The sequence below is a fragment of the Leucoraja erinacea genome, chromosome 14 (genome assembly GCF_028641065.1).
Source record: "Leucoraja erinacea ecotype New England chromosome 14, Leri_hhj_1, whole genome shotgun sequence".
Lineage (NCBI taxonomy): Eukaryota > Metazoa > Chordata > Chondrichthyes > Rajiformes > Rajidae > Leucoraja > Leucoraja erinaceus.
The window spans coordinates 44416032-44429439 of record NC_073390.1 but is presented as its reverse complement, the minus strand read 5'-3'; the positions used below and the strand labels follow the sequence as shown (position 1 = coordinate 44429439).

Sequence of the window (13408 nt, the reverse complement as noted above, 5' to 3'; positions counted from 1 at the left end):
TACAATACATAGTTGATTTTCAAATGTCAGATCTGGTTTGCAATTTAGTCTCAAGATGACTTAATGACAATGATGTGCTAAAATCAGACGTTTAATGGATGAGAATCCCTTCAGCCACTTATGGGCCTGTAATTTGTTTTTATAGTACGAGTTCCCAATGTGAGGGAGGGAGGGAGGGAAAGAAAGGTACAGCATGGAAACAGGCCCTTCGGCCCACAACGTTCATACTGATCATCACACCCATTCACACTGGTTCAAACGTATCCAACTTTCTCATCCACTCACTCAACGCAGGAGGGGCAATTTACAGAGGCCAAATAACCTACAAACTCACACATCTTTGGGATGTGGGAAGTAACCAGAGCACCATGGGGAAACTCCTGCAGTCATCGGGAGAATGGGCAAACTCCACACAAACAGCACCCGAGGTCAGGATCTAACACAGGTCTCTGATGCTTTGAGACAACGGCTCGACCAGCTACACCACTGTGCATTACACATGACTTTGACAGTCCTGCTGAAGTTATCTCTAAAAATGTTCTCCACTAGCACCTCCAGTTGTTCCCACTTTTAATGAACAACAGCACAAACCTCCAGCAAAACCAAGCAAAGTGATAAAAATGGTATTGTCACCATAATTATTACTAGTGATCCAATTTACAGTCGTGAACAGGGACCCTGCTTGTTTCCCACTGGCGCTCTGGTCACCAGGTCAAAGATCCGATCTGCAAATTCAGGCAGGCAGACACAAGCGACATGCTTCAAATCTGTTTGCATGATTACTGCTTCTCTACTACTTCTCTATTTTTAGATGCAAACACGGCAGAGGGACTTGAAATCATCTTGATGTTGTGTAGCATTGCCAACATTTAGCAATTTCAGATTGAAGTGAAAAATATCAATGGAACAAAAGTCGTAAGGAACAACATAACTTCATTTTGTGTAGGAAGGAACTGAAGATGCAGATTTAAACTGAAGATAGACATAAAAACTGAGTCTGGACCACTACGAGACCACAAAAAGCGACGGTCTCAACCCGAAACGTCACCTAGTCATTTTTTCCAGAGATGCTGTCCGACCCGTGGAGTTACTGAGTTTGGGCACCATATCGGAGGATGTGCTGGATATGGAGGGTCCAGAGGAGGTTTACAAGAATGATCTCAGGAATAAGTAGGTTAACCTACAGAATGTCACCACTAGGCCTCTACTCGCCCAGTTTAGAAGAATGAGGGGGGACTTCATTGAAACATACAAAATTGTGAAAGGCTTGGATAGAGTGGATGTGGAGAGGATGTTTCCACTAGTGGGAAAGTCTAGAACCAGAGGTCATAGCCTCAGAATTAAAGGACATTCTTTTAGGAAGGAGATGAGGAGAGATTTCTTTAGACAGAGGATGGTGAATCTGTAGAATTATTTGCCAAAGTAAGAATATTTTTAAGGCAGAGATGGTTAGATCATTGATTAGTACAGGTGTCAGAGGTTATGGGGAGAAGGTAGGAGAATGGGGTTAGGACGGAGAGATAGATCAGCCATGATTGAATGGCGGAGTAGACTTGATGGGCTGAATGGTCTAATTCTACTCCTATCCCTTATGACCTTATGACTGCAGCTTTTTCTGTATGACTTCATATTAACTTTCTTTAAGCAAATACAAATGTAATTATAAATTCGGTGCAGGGCTTTCATCTCACAACATATTAGCTAATTTTGCAAGTTCAATACAAAAACATTCCCTGATTGAAGAAAAAGGATTAAATCAGCACTTGCACAGGGAACTCTCAAGGGTATATTTTCGAAATTAAAATGATCCATTTTTGTTAAATTTATTTCACTAATAAAATATGGTGTATAAAAAAATGCTGACCGCTATTTTCTGTTTTTGAACCAATAACAACATTGCACTCACCCAACTGTACAGAACTGTTTGTGACCTTCAGGCAGTGCGCCAGAGTTTTGCTGAAAGGGTCCCATATCGCCAAGTTGCCCCTTACGTCCTCCTTAAGCTTAGCTAGCTCAATCTTTATTCCATGAAGGGAAGAGGCAGCTTGCTCCACAACGTGTCCTTGCCGCTTTGTTCTTTCCCTGCGAAATATGATATTGATTCAGATCAAAGGCGGATTCCTTTATGTTAATTTACTTAGGCCAGATTTTAACGTGGTGCTAATTTAAACTCAATCGCACAACCTCGATGTTGTCAAATAGTCGACGCCTAAGGAATTTATCACTCCCACCTGAAGCAAACCTCAATCCCAGTACGTTTAAAGTGAAAATATGGGCTGCGACTATATAGCAAAAATAAATGTCCATGAACCCACACGATTACTTTGACTTCACTGAGGAAACTGCTGCTTTTAATTATTTGTGCTGATGCCATGAGCATGCAATGTGTCACCTGTTCCGTTTGATCCTCTTTATCCACTGTAAACCACAAGAATCTGCATGCTTGCTGGGACATTATAATTGTATGAAAGGTTCAAAACAGCCAAACAGTTGCGAACCATCTGCTGCCTTTTTCCTGTCATGCTATCCTGATTATTTATTCACATGCCATGGATTCTTCAGGCAACACAATGGTACCGTGGACTTCAGTCATGTTTTAATTTCCCATATTTTAATAACTGCACGCAGTTTTACAGATTTTATTACCTGAAAAGTTTTCGTTGGCTCTGTGCTTCGATTAGCTGGCCTGAAATGACCTCCGTTTTCAGAAGCGAGTCCTCCAGTTCTTTCTGCTTGGTCGCTAGTTGCCCACTCATGACGTTCAATCTGAAAAAAGTAATAGTAAAACACCAGGAAAGATGGAGAAGGATGGAATATTCTGAACAAACTGTATGTCTATGTTTTAAAAACTAAACTTAAATATTACTTATGCTAACTAATCCTCTACCCCCTCTTTCTACCACATTTCTCCCACCACGCCCGTCATCATGGTCTTTTCCCTCCTTCTCACACGTGTCCCATTCCTGAATACCCCATTTCTCATTTTATCCACTGTCTACCCATATCCTTCCCTCCACCTTTTCACTCTTCTTATCGAACACCCTTTTGTCTCCTTTTCACCTCTAGCTTTTATCGCGCACTGTCTGTCTTCCGATTAACCCCCCCCCCCTCCCCTCACCCGTATCCAATTGTCATTTGCCAGGCTTTGTACCACCCCCACCGCTCCTCTCCAGCTTTCTCCCCCTTACTCCAATGAATCTGAAAAAGGGTCCAAACCTGAAATGTCATCTGTCCATTCCCCCTACAGATGCTGCCTGACCTGATGACTTCTGCCAGAACTCTGTGTTCAGCTTACAATTTTGTGAGTGCCTTCAGTGGCTAACCTCTTAAAAGCACTGATTCACACCATATCATACCATGTTGTGTGACAGGTAATGATAGCCTCCTAAATTGACTGCAATTTCATGTGTATCTGGAACTTTGGAGTCACAAAGTCACAGTCAAACAGCATGGAAACAGGACCTTCGGTCCATCGTGTCCACATGGACTATCATTTACACTAATCCCATTTTATTCCTGCCAAATGTTGCCAATTACCTACACACAATGGACAATTTATAGTGGCCAATTAAACATGGAAATCCACACATTTTTAGGACATGGGATGGAAGTGGACAACCTGGAGAATACCACAACATCATAGAGATAATGTATAATACAAGCTGGAATTCAGGTTTGAACATGGGTTACTGGTGCCGTCAAGCAATAGCTTTACTAACTGTGTCACTGTACTGCCCTGTACATTATACTTTATTAGCATGATTAAACTTTACTTCTGCAATACTCAATTTGATATAGATCATTGGATTTGTTTCTAATCAGAATAAAGGATGTACCTTTAGAAAGCAGATGTGAAATAATTTATTTAATCAGAGGTTGGTAATCAGTGGAATTTATCGCGGTGGAGGCCAAGTCAATGGATATTTTTAAGGCAGAGATTAACAATTTGATGATTAGTAAGGATGTCAGGGGTTGATTTGTAATCATGCATAGTCTTTCCACTGAATGGATAGCACGCAGCAAAAAAGTCTTTCACTGTACCTCGGTACACTTGACAATAATGACAAGAACAATCTTGATTAGTAACTGTGTCATGGATTATGGGGAGAAGGCAGGAGAATGGGGTTGAGAGGGAAAGATAGATCAGCCATGATTGAATGGTGGAGTAGACTTGATGGGCCGGATAGCCTAATTCTGCTCCTAGAATTTATGAATATATGATCATGTCACTTTTGAAATATAACTGTATTTGTATGAAGTCTTTCAGTTTACAGCTTCAAGGCCAATTATAAATATTTAGAAACCATTCATTTTACACCAGGTAAGGCCAAGTTCGGTCATTTCTACAATTCGTCGAAGTTTCATATGGTGTAATCTATGTGAAATTCCTCTCGATGGTTCTCTGCTGCGTTTGATTGATTTAAGGATTCGGAGAGGAAATTCATGGAATTTCTTCCGGCGTCTGGTTGAATTTTTCTTCTTTTTCCTTTCTTCTTAGGGAATCGATTATAACTTGCAAGAATGGTGTCTATGGTTGAACCATCCCTAAGATACAGTGAGAATGGGTGTGTCTGCTAGTATTTAAAACGTTTATGTTTATATGTATGTTCATGAGTAGATACAGTATCAAAACATTGCAGAATTTGTATCTGTACAGATCTCCCGTGTTTATAAAATAAGCTCACTTCAATGGAATCAACAATCCTATGAGAAATGATCTATTAGAGTAAGTTAATATTAATATCACCAAGTGAAAAAGATTCAAACATCAAAGATTAGAAGACTTAAATAAATTAATCAATGAATAGGTCTCATCTGTATTGACCAAGGAGAAAGAAATGTAGATGCTAATCTCAGGGTGGGCGACAGGGATAGCCTAGCCCTAGACCATATAAACGTGGAAAAGGAAGTTTTGGTAGGCATATAGATGGATTCATTCCCACATCCTGTAGCGATGCATCCTAGTAGCGTCTGGGAGGTGAAATTAAAGATTACTGGGACCCCGACAGATTTTTAAATCTTTGAATGAATGAATGGTACTTTATTCGAGTGGCCACACATAAGGTGTGGAGAACAAATGTGATACCATTGTTTAGGATGGGCAGCATGGATAAGTCAGGTCATTTCAGGCTGGTCAGTACAGATGCTATGGGGAAAAATTTGAATGAATGGATGAATCTGCACTTACAAAGCTGGGTTGCCCAAGGTTAGTCAGTGTGGCATTTTTGGTGGGACATCCCTTATGGCTAATTTAACTGAGTTTCTTGAAGAAATAACAAAATACTTGGATGAGGGAAATAGAGGTGATGTCGTTTACATGGTCTTCAGAAAGACCTGACAAGGTCCCACACATAAAGCTAGTCAAACAGTGGAAGTTCTTGGGTTCCAAGGCAAGTTGGTAAATTGGATCTGAAGTTGGCTTGGCTATCAGAGAGAAAGGTTGATGGTGGAAGATTTCCATTGTAATTCAAAGCCTCGTCTAATTAGATTCTTGTGCCACAGGAACCAATGCTGGTACCTTCACTGTTTATCACACATGTTAATCATTTGGAAATGAATGTAGAAAGTATGATCAGTAACTGCAGATGACCTATAAATTGATGGTGTTATTGATAGTGAGGAGGTTAATGTATTTATTTAGTCAGAGTAAAGTCTTACTAACTCACTGTTTATTTTATCCAAAATATTATCTGTTATCATTTAGAAATGCTTTGACCTATCTAGCTTTGTAACTACGGCACTGTATATTTCTTCCCCAATAAATGCTTTTTTAAATGCAGTGCAAACTAATGGTTAAATATGACAAACGCAGAATTATGTTTGTCAGTTACCAAATACTTAGTAGAAATAATGAGAGAGTCAAAGGCATGATTTGTCTTTCCCAAATAAATTGCAGCATTGATGACAATTATGATACAGAATAGAGAACACAAAGTGCTGGTGCAACTCAGTAGGTCAGGCAGCATCTCTAGAGGGTCTAGATAGGCGATGTTTTGGCTCATCGCCTTTTTTAGACTATAGTACGGCGAGAAATCTGGAAAAGAGACGAGAGTGGGACAAAGCTTGGTAAGTGATAGGTGGATAGTGGCGAGGGAGGTTTGAATGGCAGAAAGGTGGACAAAAGCTGGAGATGAAAAGGAGACAAAAGGGAGAAGAGAGAGAAGAGGAGCAAAATGTGAAGCCAGAGGGCGGGATGTTGGTGGAAGGGGACATGGGTGGAAGGGGACATGGGGGGGGAAGGGGACGTGGGGGGGAAGGGGACGTGGGGGGGAAGGGGGAGGGGGAAGGGGACGTGGGGGGAAGGGGAGGGGAAGGGGACGTGGGGGGGGAAGGGGATGGGGGGGGAAGGGGGGGGGGAACGTGGGGGGAGGGGAAGGGGACGTGGGGGGGGGGAAGGGGGGGGGGGGGGAGGGGATGTGGGGGGAAGGGGAGGGGAAGGGGACGTGGGGGGGAAGGGGAGGGGGGGGGACGTGGGGGGGAAGGGGATGGGGGGGGGGGAACGGGGGTGGGGGGAAAGGGGGACATGGGGGAGGGGGGGGGGGGGGACGTGGGGGGGGAAGGGGACGTGGGGGGAAGGGGGGGGGAAGGGGACGTGGGGGGATGTGGGGGGGGAGGGGACGTGGGGGGGAAGGGGATGTGGGGGGGGAAGGGGATGTGGGGGGGAAGGGGGGGGGGGGGGAAGGGGAGGGGAAGGGGACGTGGGGGGGGGGGGAAGAAGAGGACATGGGGGAAGAAGAGGACATGGGGGGGAGGGGAGTGCGAGGTATATATCTTTGTCTCCTTTTGTCCCCTTTTCATCTCTAGCCTCCATCCACACATCACCAATCTCAAATCCCCCTAACCTGTCTCGACCCAAAACGTCGCCTATCCGTGTACTCCAGAGATGCTGCCTAATCCGCTGAGTTACTCCAGCACTTTGTGTTCTGCATCAGATTCCAGCATCTGCAGTCTCTTGTGTCTCCATGGTACAGAATATATTCTAGGCAAGGGACAATGCACAACAGATTGCTGAAAGGGAAAAATTATAACAATACAATTCTAATGTATTGATCATTAGAGCAGACATTTTTTTTAAATGTTAAGATAGTCGAAATGATATGAAATTATGAGAGGCATATATAGGGTGGACACTCAGAACCATTTTTCTTGCGTGGAAATGTCCAAAGACTAGAGAGCATAGCGTTAAGGTGAGGAGGCAAAGTTTAAAGGGGATGTGCAAGGAAAGTTTTTTTTTCAACAACAAATGAGTGTGATGAGTGCCTAGAGCATGCTGCCAGAGGTGGTGGTGGAGGCAAACATCATAGTGGCATTTAAAAGAGGTACATAGATATTTAGGGAATGATGGCATATGGATCACGTGCAGGCAGAGATTAGTTTAACGGCATCATGGTCGGCACAGATGATCTTTCCCAAACGGCCTGTCCTGTGCTGTGCTGTTCTACATTCCTTGTTTGAAACCATGGTGCAACCTTTGTACCAACCGTTCGTTCTTCTCTCCGTTATCATTTTTCAGCTGTTCCACACACTGGTTTATTGAATAAAGTTCTCCTTGCAATTTCTTTTCCCGAACAACACTGTCACGGTAATATTCCAATTCTGCTTCCATTGCTTTTAATTTTTCTTCCATTAATTTAAATTCGTGATGTATCAGGTAACTAACTCCACAATATTTACAAACGGTCTCATTCTGGGGCATCTAAAGTAAGTAAAGAACAGTATAACACAAATTACCATCAGGATACATGTGGCACTGTTTACGTACATGCAGTTTTTCAATATATTTCCCACAATGAACAAACTCTATTTATAACATTCCCTCAGAAAGTATTGGTGCACCTGTTAATAAACAAGCCTCTGTAACATTTACATTATAAGGTTCAGTAGCAGTCCAGTGGTTAAATGACTGGACTAACTGCCAGATTCCTGGACCTTTTATCTAGAGATTGGAGGTTAAACCACAGCCAATGCAGCTGGAGAATTCAAATAAAAATAAATTAAACAATCTGGTAGTTTAAAGAAAGCTCATTTTTATAACGGTAGACATGAAACTACTACATTGCTGTCAAAACTTATCTGATTTGTTCTTGTCCTTCAGAGAAAAAAAATCAGCTTCCTTTAATCATCCAGGGCTGTATGTGATTACTGGACCATCAATGTCTCTTAATTGGGACGATTGAGATAGACAATAATTGTCAGCAATGTGCTTGAAAAACTCCCTGCAGGAAACAGTCAAGTGTCTGCACTGTTTACGTGGAACAAGTCAGGGTCACCTCAATCTGGCAAACATTGCCGGCTGACTCTGCTAAAATATGTCACATACTGGAGGACAGTGTAGCTCAGTGCCACATTGCTCAAGTCAAGAAAACTCAATCAGTGAGGTGAGGAGCTTTTTTTTGACAAATGCAACTTTTGCATTCGTACTTGGAAGGAGGATTTAACTGCACACGATGCTTCTGAAATTGTGGCCGTTCATCGAGGACAATTATGCCCACCCTGGTGACTCAATGATAATTTGCTGTCACAAATGCCACCTGTTTCATTAGGTAACATTCCTCTAGGCATATATTTCTTTATGACATCGTGATCAAACACTTTTTGCTTTATGTAGGATTTCTGCTGGTATTTCTGGTCACTTCATTACGAGCAACATCCTGAAACCGCCCCACGCAGGTGATGACTAGGGTGCCAATTTAAGTCAGTTTACTTGTGGTTTGTCTTTGAGAGGGCTGTGTACCACTCTGCCTTTAACCTTTAAAGAACATTCCACTTCAGTTTTCAGTGATATTAATAACTTTGCTTTCCGTGAGACAACGACAATTATAAATTTGGTCACTCAATGTGGTTGAAAATGTTGCCAGAAACAGAGTTTGGACTCTATCGCCTTTGGGTGAGCTGGACACCAATAAAAAAGCGTTGGGGTTCACAAATCATCTCGCATAAAGTGCAACCTTATTGGCATTAGCTCACATTGGAATAAGTGCAACATTGGGGCATGTTATATTAATCCAATTATTATCTTCATAAAGCCTGTGTTTTGGGTGTTGTAAGGACACATTTCTTGGCACAATTCCTCAACAAACAGTATTGTGCCACCCCGTAAAACTTATGGACTTATTTTGATATTTGGTTTCTTCTGATGCTCTCATCTGCATTTGATTAGTTTGTCATGTTGTCCTCCACTAGCTCTCTTCCTTTATCCAATTTCATGGCACTACTTGATGTTATTGTTGGATATGGGACAGTCAGTTCCATCTATACCAGTTTCTTCTTTTCATTCCATGCACGGTGACCCCCCCCCGATAGAAAATAATATATATTTATGGGTCCTCCAGTTCCATATTTATTTGTTGCCACTTGGATGCCGCCCAATGGATTCAATATCCAAAAGTAAAAGCTGCAGAACTGGCAGTATTAATGAAGAAACATTTTTCTGTCAGGTCGATGGCCTTTATAAATTTTTCATCCAGTGAATATTTTCACCATTTTCTATTATTATTTCACTTCAGCATTAGGTTTAAGTGCATGTGTGCCGATGAGATGCTGATTATTTCTATACCATTAGCCCTAAATCCACTACCAGCCACCTTTCCATGTACCATGTATTTGAATCTACTCCTCCTTACCTAGAAATCTTGAATAATTACCCTCGTCTTCATAACATTATCCCAATGAGTCTGAACAAAGATCCCGACCCAAAATGTTGCCTATCCTTTCACTCCACAGATTTTGCCTGACCTGCTGAGTTACTCCAGCAGTTTGTTATTGTTCTTGATGGAACCTCCAAGAGCCAGCGTACTCCTTAAAACCCCATCATTCAAAAAAACCCCATTGAGCTTAGTACAAGCTGCATGTGGAATATCAAACTGCTTTTAGTCAAGGAAATTAATGGACCTAGATTAAAAAAAATATTAATTTACTTGAAAATATTGATTCAATTTATGTCGGATTTGTTTGGCTTTTAAGCATTCCCAAAGTAATTAGAAAACTGCTTGCCTTCAAAGGTCTGCTCAACCCCGGGGTCAGCCAAACATACATGCAGCACATTTTGCTTCCAGAAACTCTCTTGCAGCTCAGAGGCCCATAAGTAAATCTCTTCCTCGCACATCCATCAACACCTCCATAATACAAAATATTATTGTTTTAATGTGAAGAGCCCCAACCAGTAAATCTGTTCTGGATAGATCAATACTTCAGCAAACTCAAAGTTAAAAACATGTTAAAAATCCTGCTCATTAGTACATTTTAGTTTGCTTCCGTGACAATTGGCTTTTTTTTCCCATTCGCCCACAGCCACATAATCTGATTGTAATTGTGTCCACCACTCCCTGTTAAATCAGGAATCTTTGGCTGAGTGCAATGATAAATCGGCCGACAGATGGATACATAGCATTCTTCAAGGAAACACGAGGAATGTTCCCAATGACCCAGCCAAAACACCCCTCTCAATCAATGACTTTGAAATAAACTATTTGGGCAAGTATTTTGGTGTGGCCATGGGACATTGATTTGTAGACTTTGACTGTTGTGCTTATCATTATCATTACAATGATTATAATTCAACAGTATTTTACTGGCTGAGAAACCAATAGTGCTTCCTGATGCTACTGTTATATCTGGGGCTGTCAGTTCATCTCCACCAATATCTTCTCTGTCATTCCACGCACAGTCACCTGTGACGTCTGGATGACTCTTAATTGGGAGGATTTGGATGGACAATAATTGCCAGCAATGTGCGAGAAAAGCTCCCTGCAGGAAACAAGTCAAGTGCCTCCACTGCTTGCACAGAACAAGTCAGGGTCACCTCAATCTGAGAAACTTTTGCAGGCTGACTCTGCTAAAACATGCCACGTATGGCACTGCAGCTCATTGCCGGATTGCAAAAAGACAACAAAACTCAACCAGTGAGAAAATAAACCTTTTATTTCCTTTGACAAATATAACTTTTTTCATTCATACTTGGAAGGAGGATTTGCCTGCACATACTGTAAGGCTTCTGAAATGCTGGCTCTCATCTCTGGGTGGCATTTCTTTAATTTTGATTTCTTTATGAGCTGATGAACATGGCAACATTTTGCTTTTTGCAGGAATTCTGCTGGCATATAAATCGCATAGGATCCAGGGAGAGCCAGCTAACTGGATACAGAGTTGGCTTCATATTAGGAACCAGAGGGTGGAAGATTGTTTTTCAGATCAGATGCCCGTGACTAGTGGTGTACCATACAGATCAGTGCTGGGGCTTTGCTGTTTGTCATCTCTATAGCAATGATTTGGATGAGGCATGATTAATACATTTGTAGATGACACTAAAACAGGTGGCATTGTAGATTGAAGATGGTTATCAAGTATTACAATGGGATCTCGATCAGAAGGGCAAGTGGGCCACGAAATGGCTAATGGAGTTTAATTTGTATCAGTGTGCATTTCGGGAAGTCAAACCAGGGAGGCCTTCACAGTGAATGGTAGGTCTCTGGTAGTGTATAAGTGTAGTGGGATCCAGGAGGTATGTACACAGTTCCCTGAAAGTGGCATCACAGGAAGATAGCTCAGTGATAAAGGCTGTTGGCAAGCTGGCCTTCATCAGTTAGGATATTGAGCTTGTTACAGTTGTACAAGACGTTGGTGAGGCTGCATTTGGAGTATTGTGTTCAGTGTTAGTCCTCCTGCTATAAAAAATATGCCACTGAACTGGAAAGAGTGCAGAGACGATTTATGAGGTTGTTGCCAGGATTCAAGTGCCTAACCTATAAAGAGAGAATGGGTAAGCTAGGACTTTATTGGTTGGAGTACAGGAGGCTGAGGGGTGAATACAAAGGTGAATAAAATCATGAGAAATAAATAGGATGAATGCACAGAACCTATTTCCCAAGGCAGGGATATCAAGAACTAAAGGGCATAGGTTTAAGGTGTGGAACAGAGGTTGGTGGGTAAATGGAACGAGCTGCCAGAGGTAGTGGAGGCAGGGACAATAACAACATTTAAAAGACATTGGGGGCAGGTATATGGATGGGAAAGGTTTCAAGAGATATGGGTTAAATGCAGGCTAATGGGACTACCTTAGATGGAACGTCTTGGACGGCGTGGACAACTTGAACCAAAGAGTCTGTTTCCATGCTGTAAGACTCTATTTCTGGCTACTTCATTGTGAGGAACTTCCTGACATCACCCTGGGGCAGTGATGACCAGGATGCCAACTGAAGTCCGTCGACTTGTGGCTTGTTTTGCGGAGGGTTGTATAGAACTCTGTCTTTGACCTTTAAATAACATTCCATTTCAGTTTTCAGTGGTATTAATAACTTATTTTACTGCGAGACACTGACAGTTAAGATTTAGGTCTATTGGGTTGAAAATATTGCCAGAAACAGAGTTTGGACACCCTGTCACTAACACATCATTATTACCTTACCTTAAACCTGTGTCCCCTGGTTCTTGATTCCCCTACTCTGGGTAAAAGACTCTGTAATGTTCCTGCCTTTTGTGAATCACAGACTAAGGCATTCTAGATCTTCAACATCTCAGATCTGACGTAAACCTTTTGCTATTAATGAACAAAATATTACCACTGAACCATCTATATATTTTTTAGTTATTCTTGGAGGATAACATCTGATGTCGATAACACAATATTTTCTTCCCATGATGGCAGTTGCGTTCAGAGTCCTTGCTTTCTTTAATGAATTAAATTAATTTTCAGCCCAATTACAAAACGTTTCCATAACACTGAGGAAATAAAGTAATGGTTCCAGAATAGTTAACATCACTGCACGTATGGAATGAACCCAATTGCGCAGGTGCTATGATTGGCTTCCCACAACAAGTCACACAATCCCCTCACGATAAACAAAATCATTAAACTGAGCTGACGCATTAACTGAAAAAGGGAGGAAAGAAACACAATATTAAAACTTCCCTCCCACCAAAACTACTTACAGAATACCCTAGAGTCCATAAATATAAAGCAAGGCTTCTGTTTCAATATGTCATACGTAATGTATTGAGTTTGTACTGGCATTTTAGAAAAGAAGAAAATGTTCACTTCTTGACAACTGTCAACCGTCATCCTTCATTTTGATTAAAAGGATATTTGCAATGAATAATTTACATTAAATATTGTGCTCGAATAGAACACATGCTGGTGGTGATTATTATTGCATGTCGTCAAAGGAAGGATTATTTCTAAGAATCTAATGGTATCTATTTGATATGCAGACTTTTTCTGGAAAATTGAGCATCTGGTCATCCTTAATTGTGGTTGCATTTGGCAATGAACAAGTGAACAATACTTGCCGTATAGATTACACAATACTTGCAATATAGATCACAGAATATTGAAGCACCTGCTCGAGGTGCTATCGGGAGAGGTTGAGTAGGCTGGGACTCTATTCCATGGAGCAAAGGAGGATATACAAAA

General features: G+C 41.6%; 1 protein-coding gene across 8 annotated transcripts in view; it reads right to left on the bottom strand.

Moving 5' to 3' along the window:
* The window catches only part of lekr1 (leucine, glutamate and lysine rich 1), a 111252-nt gene that overhangs the window by 59079 nt on the left and 38765 nt on the right, over positions 1-13408 (bottom strand). For 7 of the 8 annotated variants that reach the window (XM_055646293.1, XM_055646299.1, XM_055646298.1 and 4 more), the window contains 3 exons: positions 7482-7696; positions 2647-2766; positions 1907-2082 (listed from right to left, as the gene is read on the bottom strand). In XM_055646293.1, the coding sequence (XP_055502268.1) occupies positions 1907-2082; positions 2647-2766; positions 7482-7696 (511 nt within the window). Of the gene's footprint in view, positions 1-1906; positions 2083-2646; positions 2767-6842; positions 6980-7481; positions 7697-13408 lie in introns of those variants that run through there. The other variant, XM_055646301.1, reaches the window with a different exon arrangement.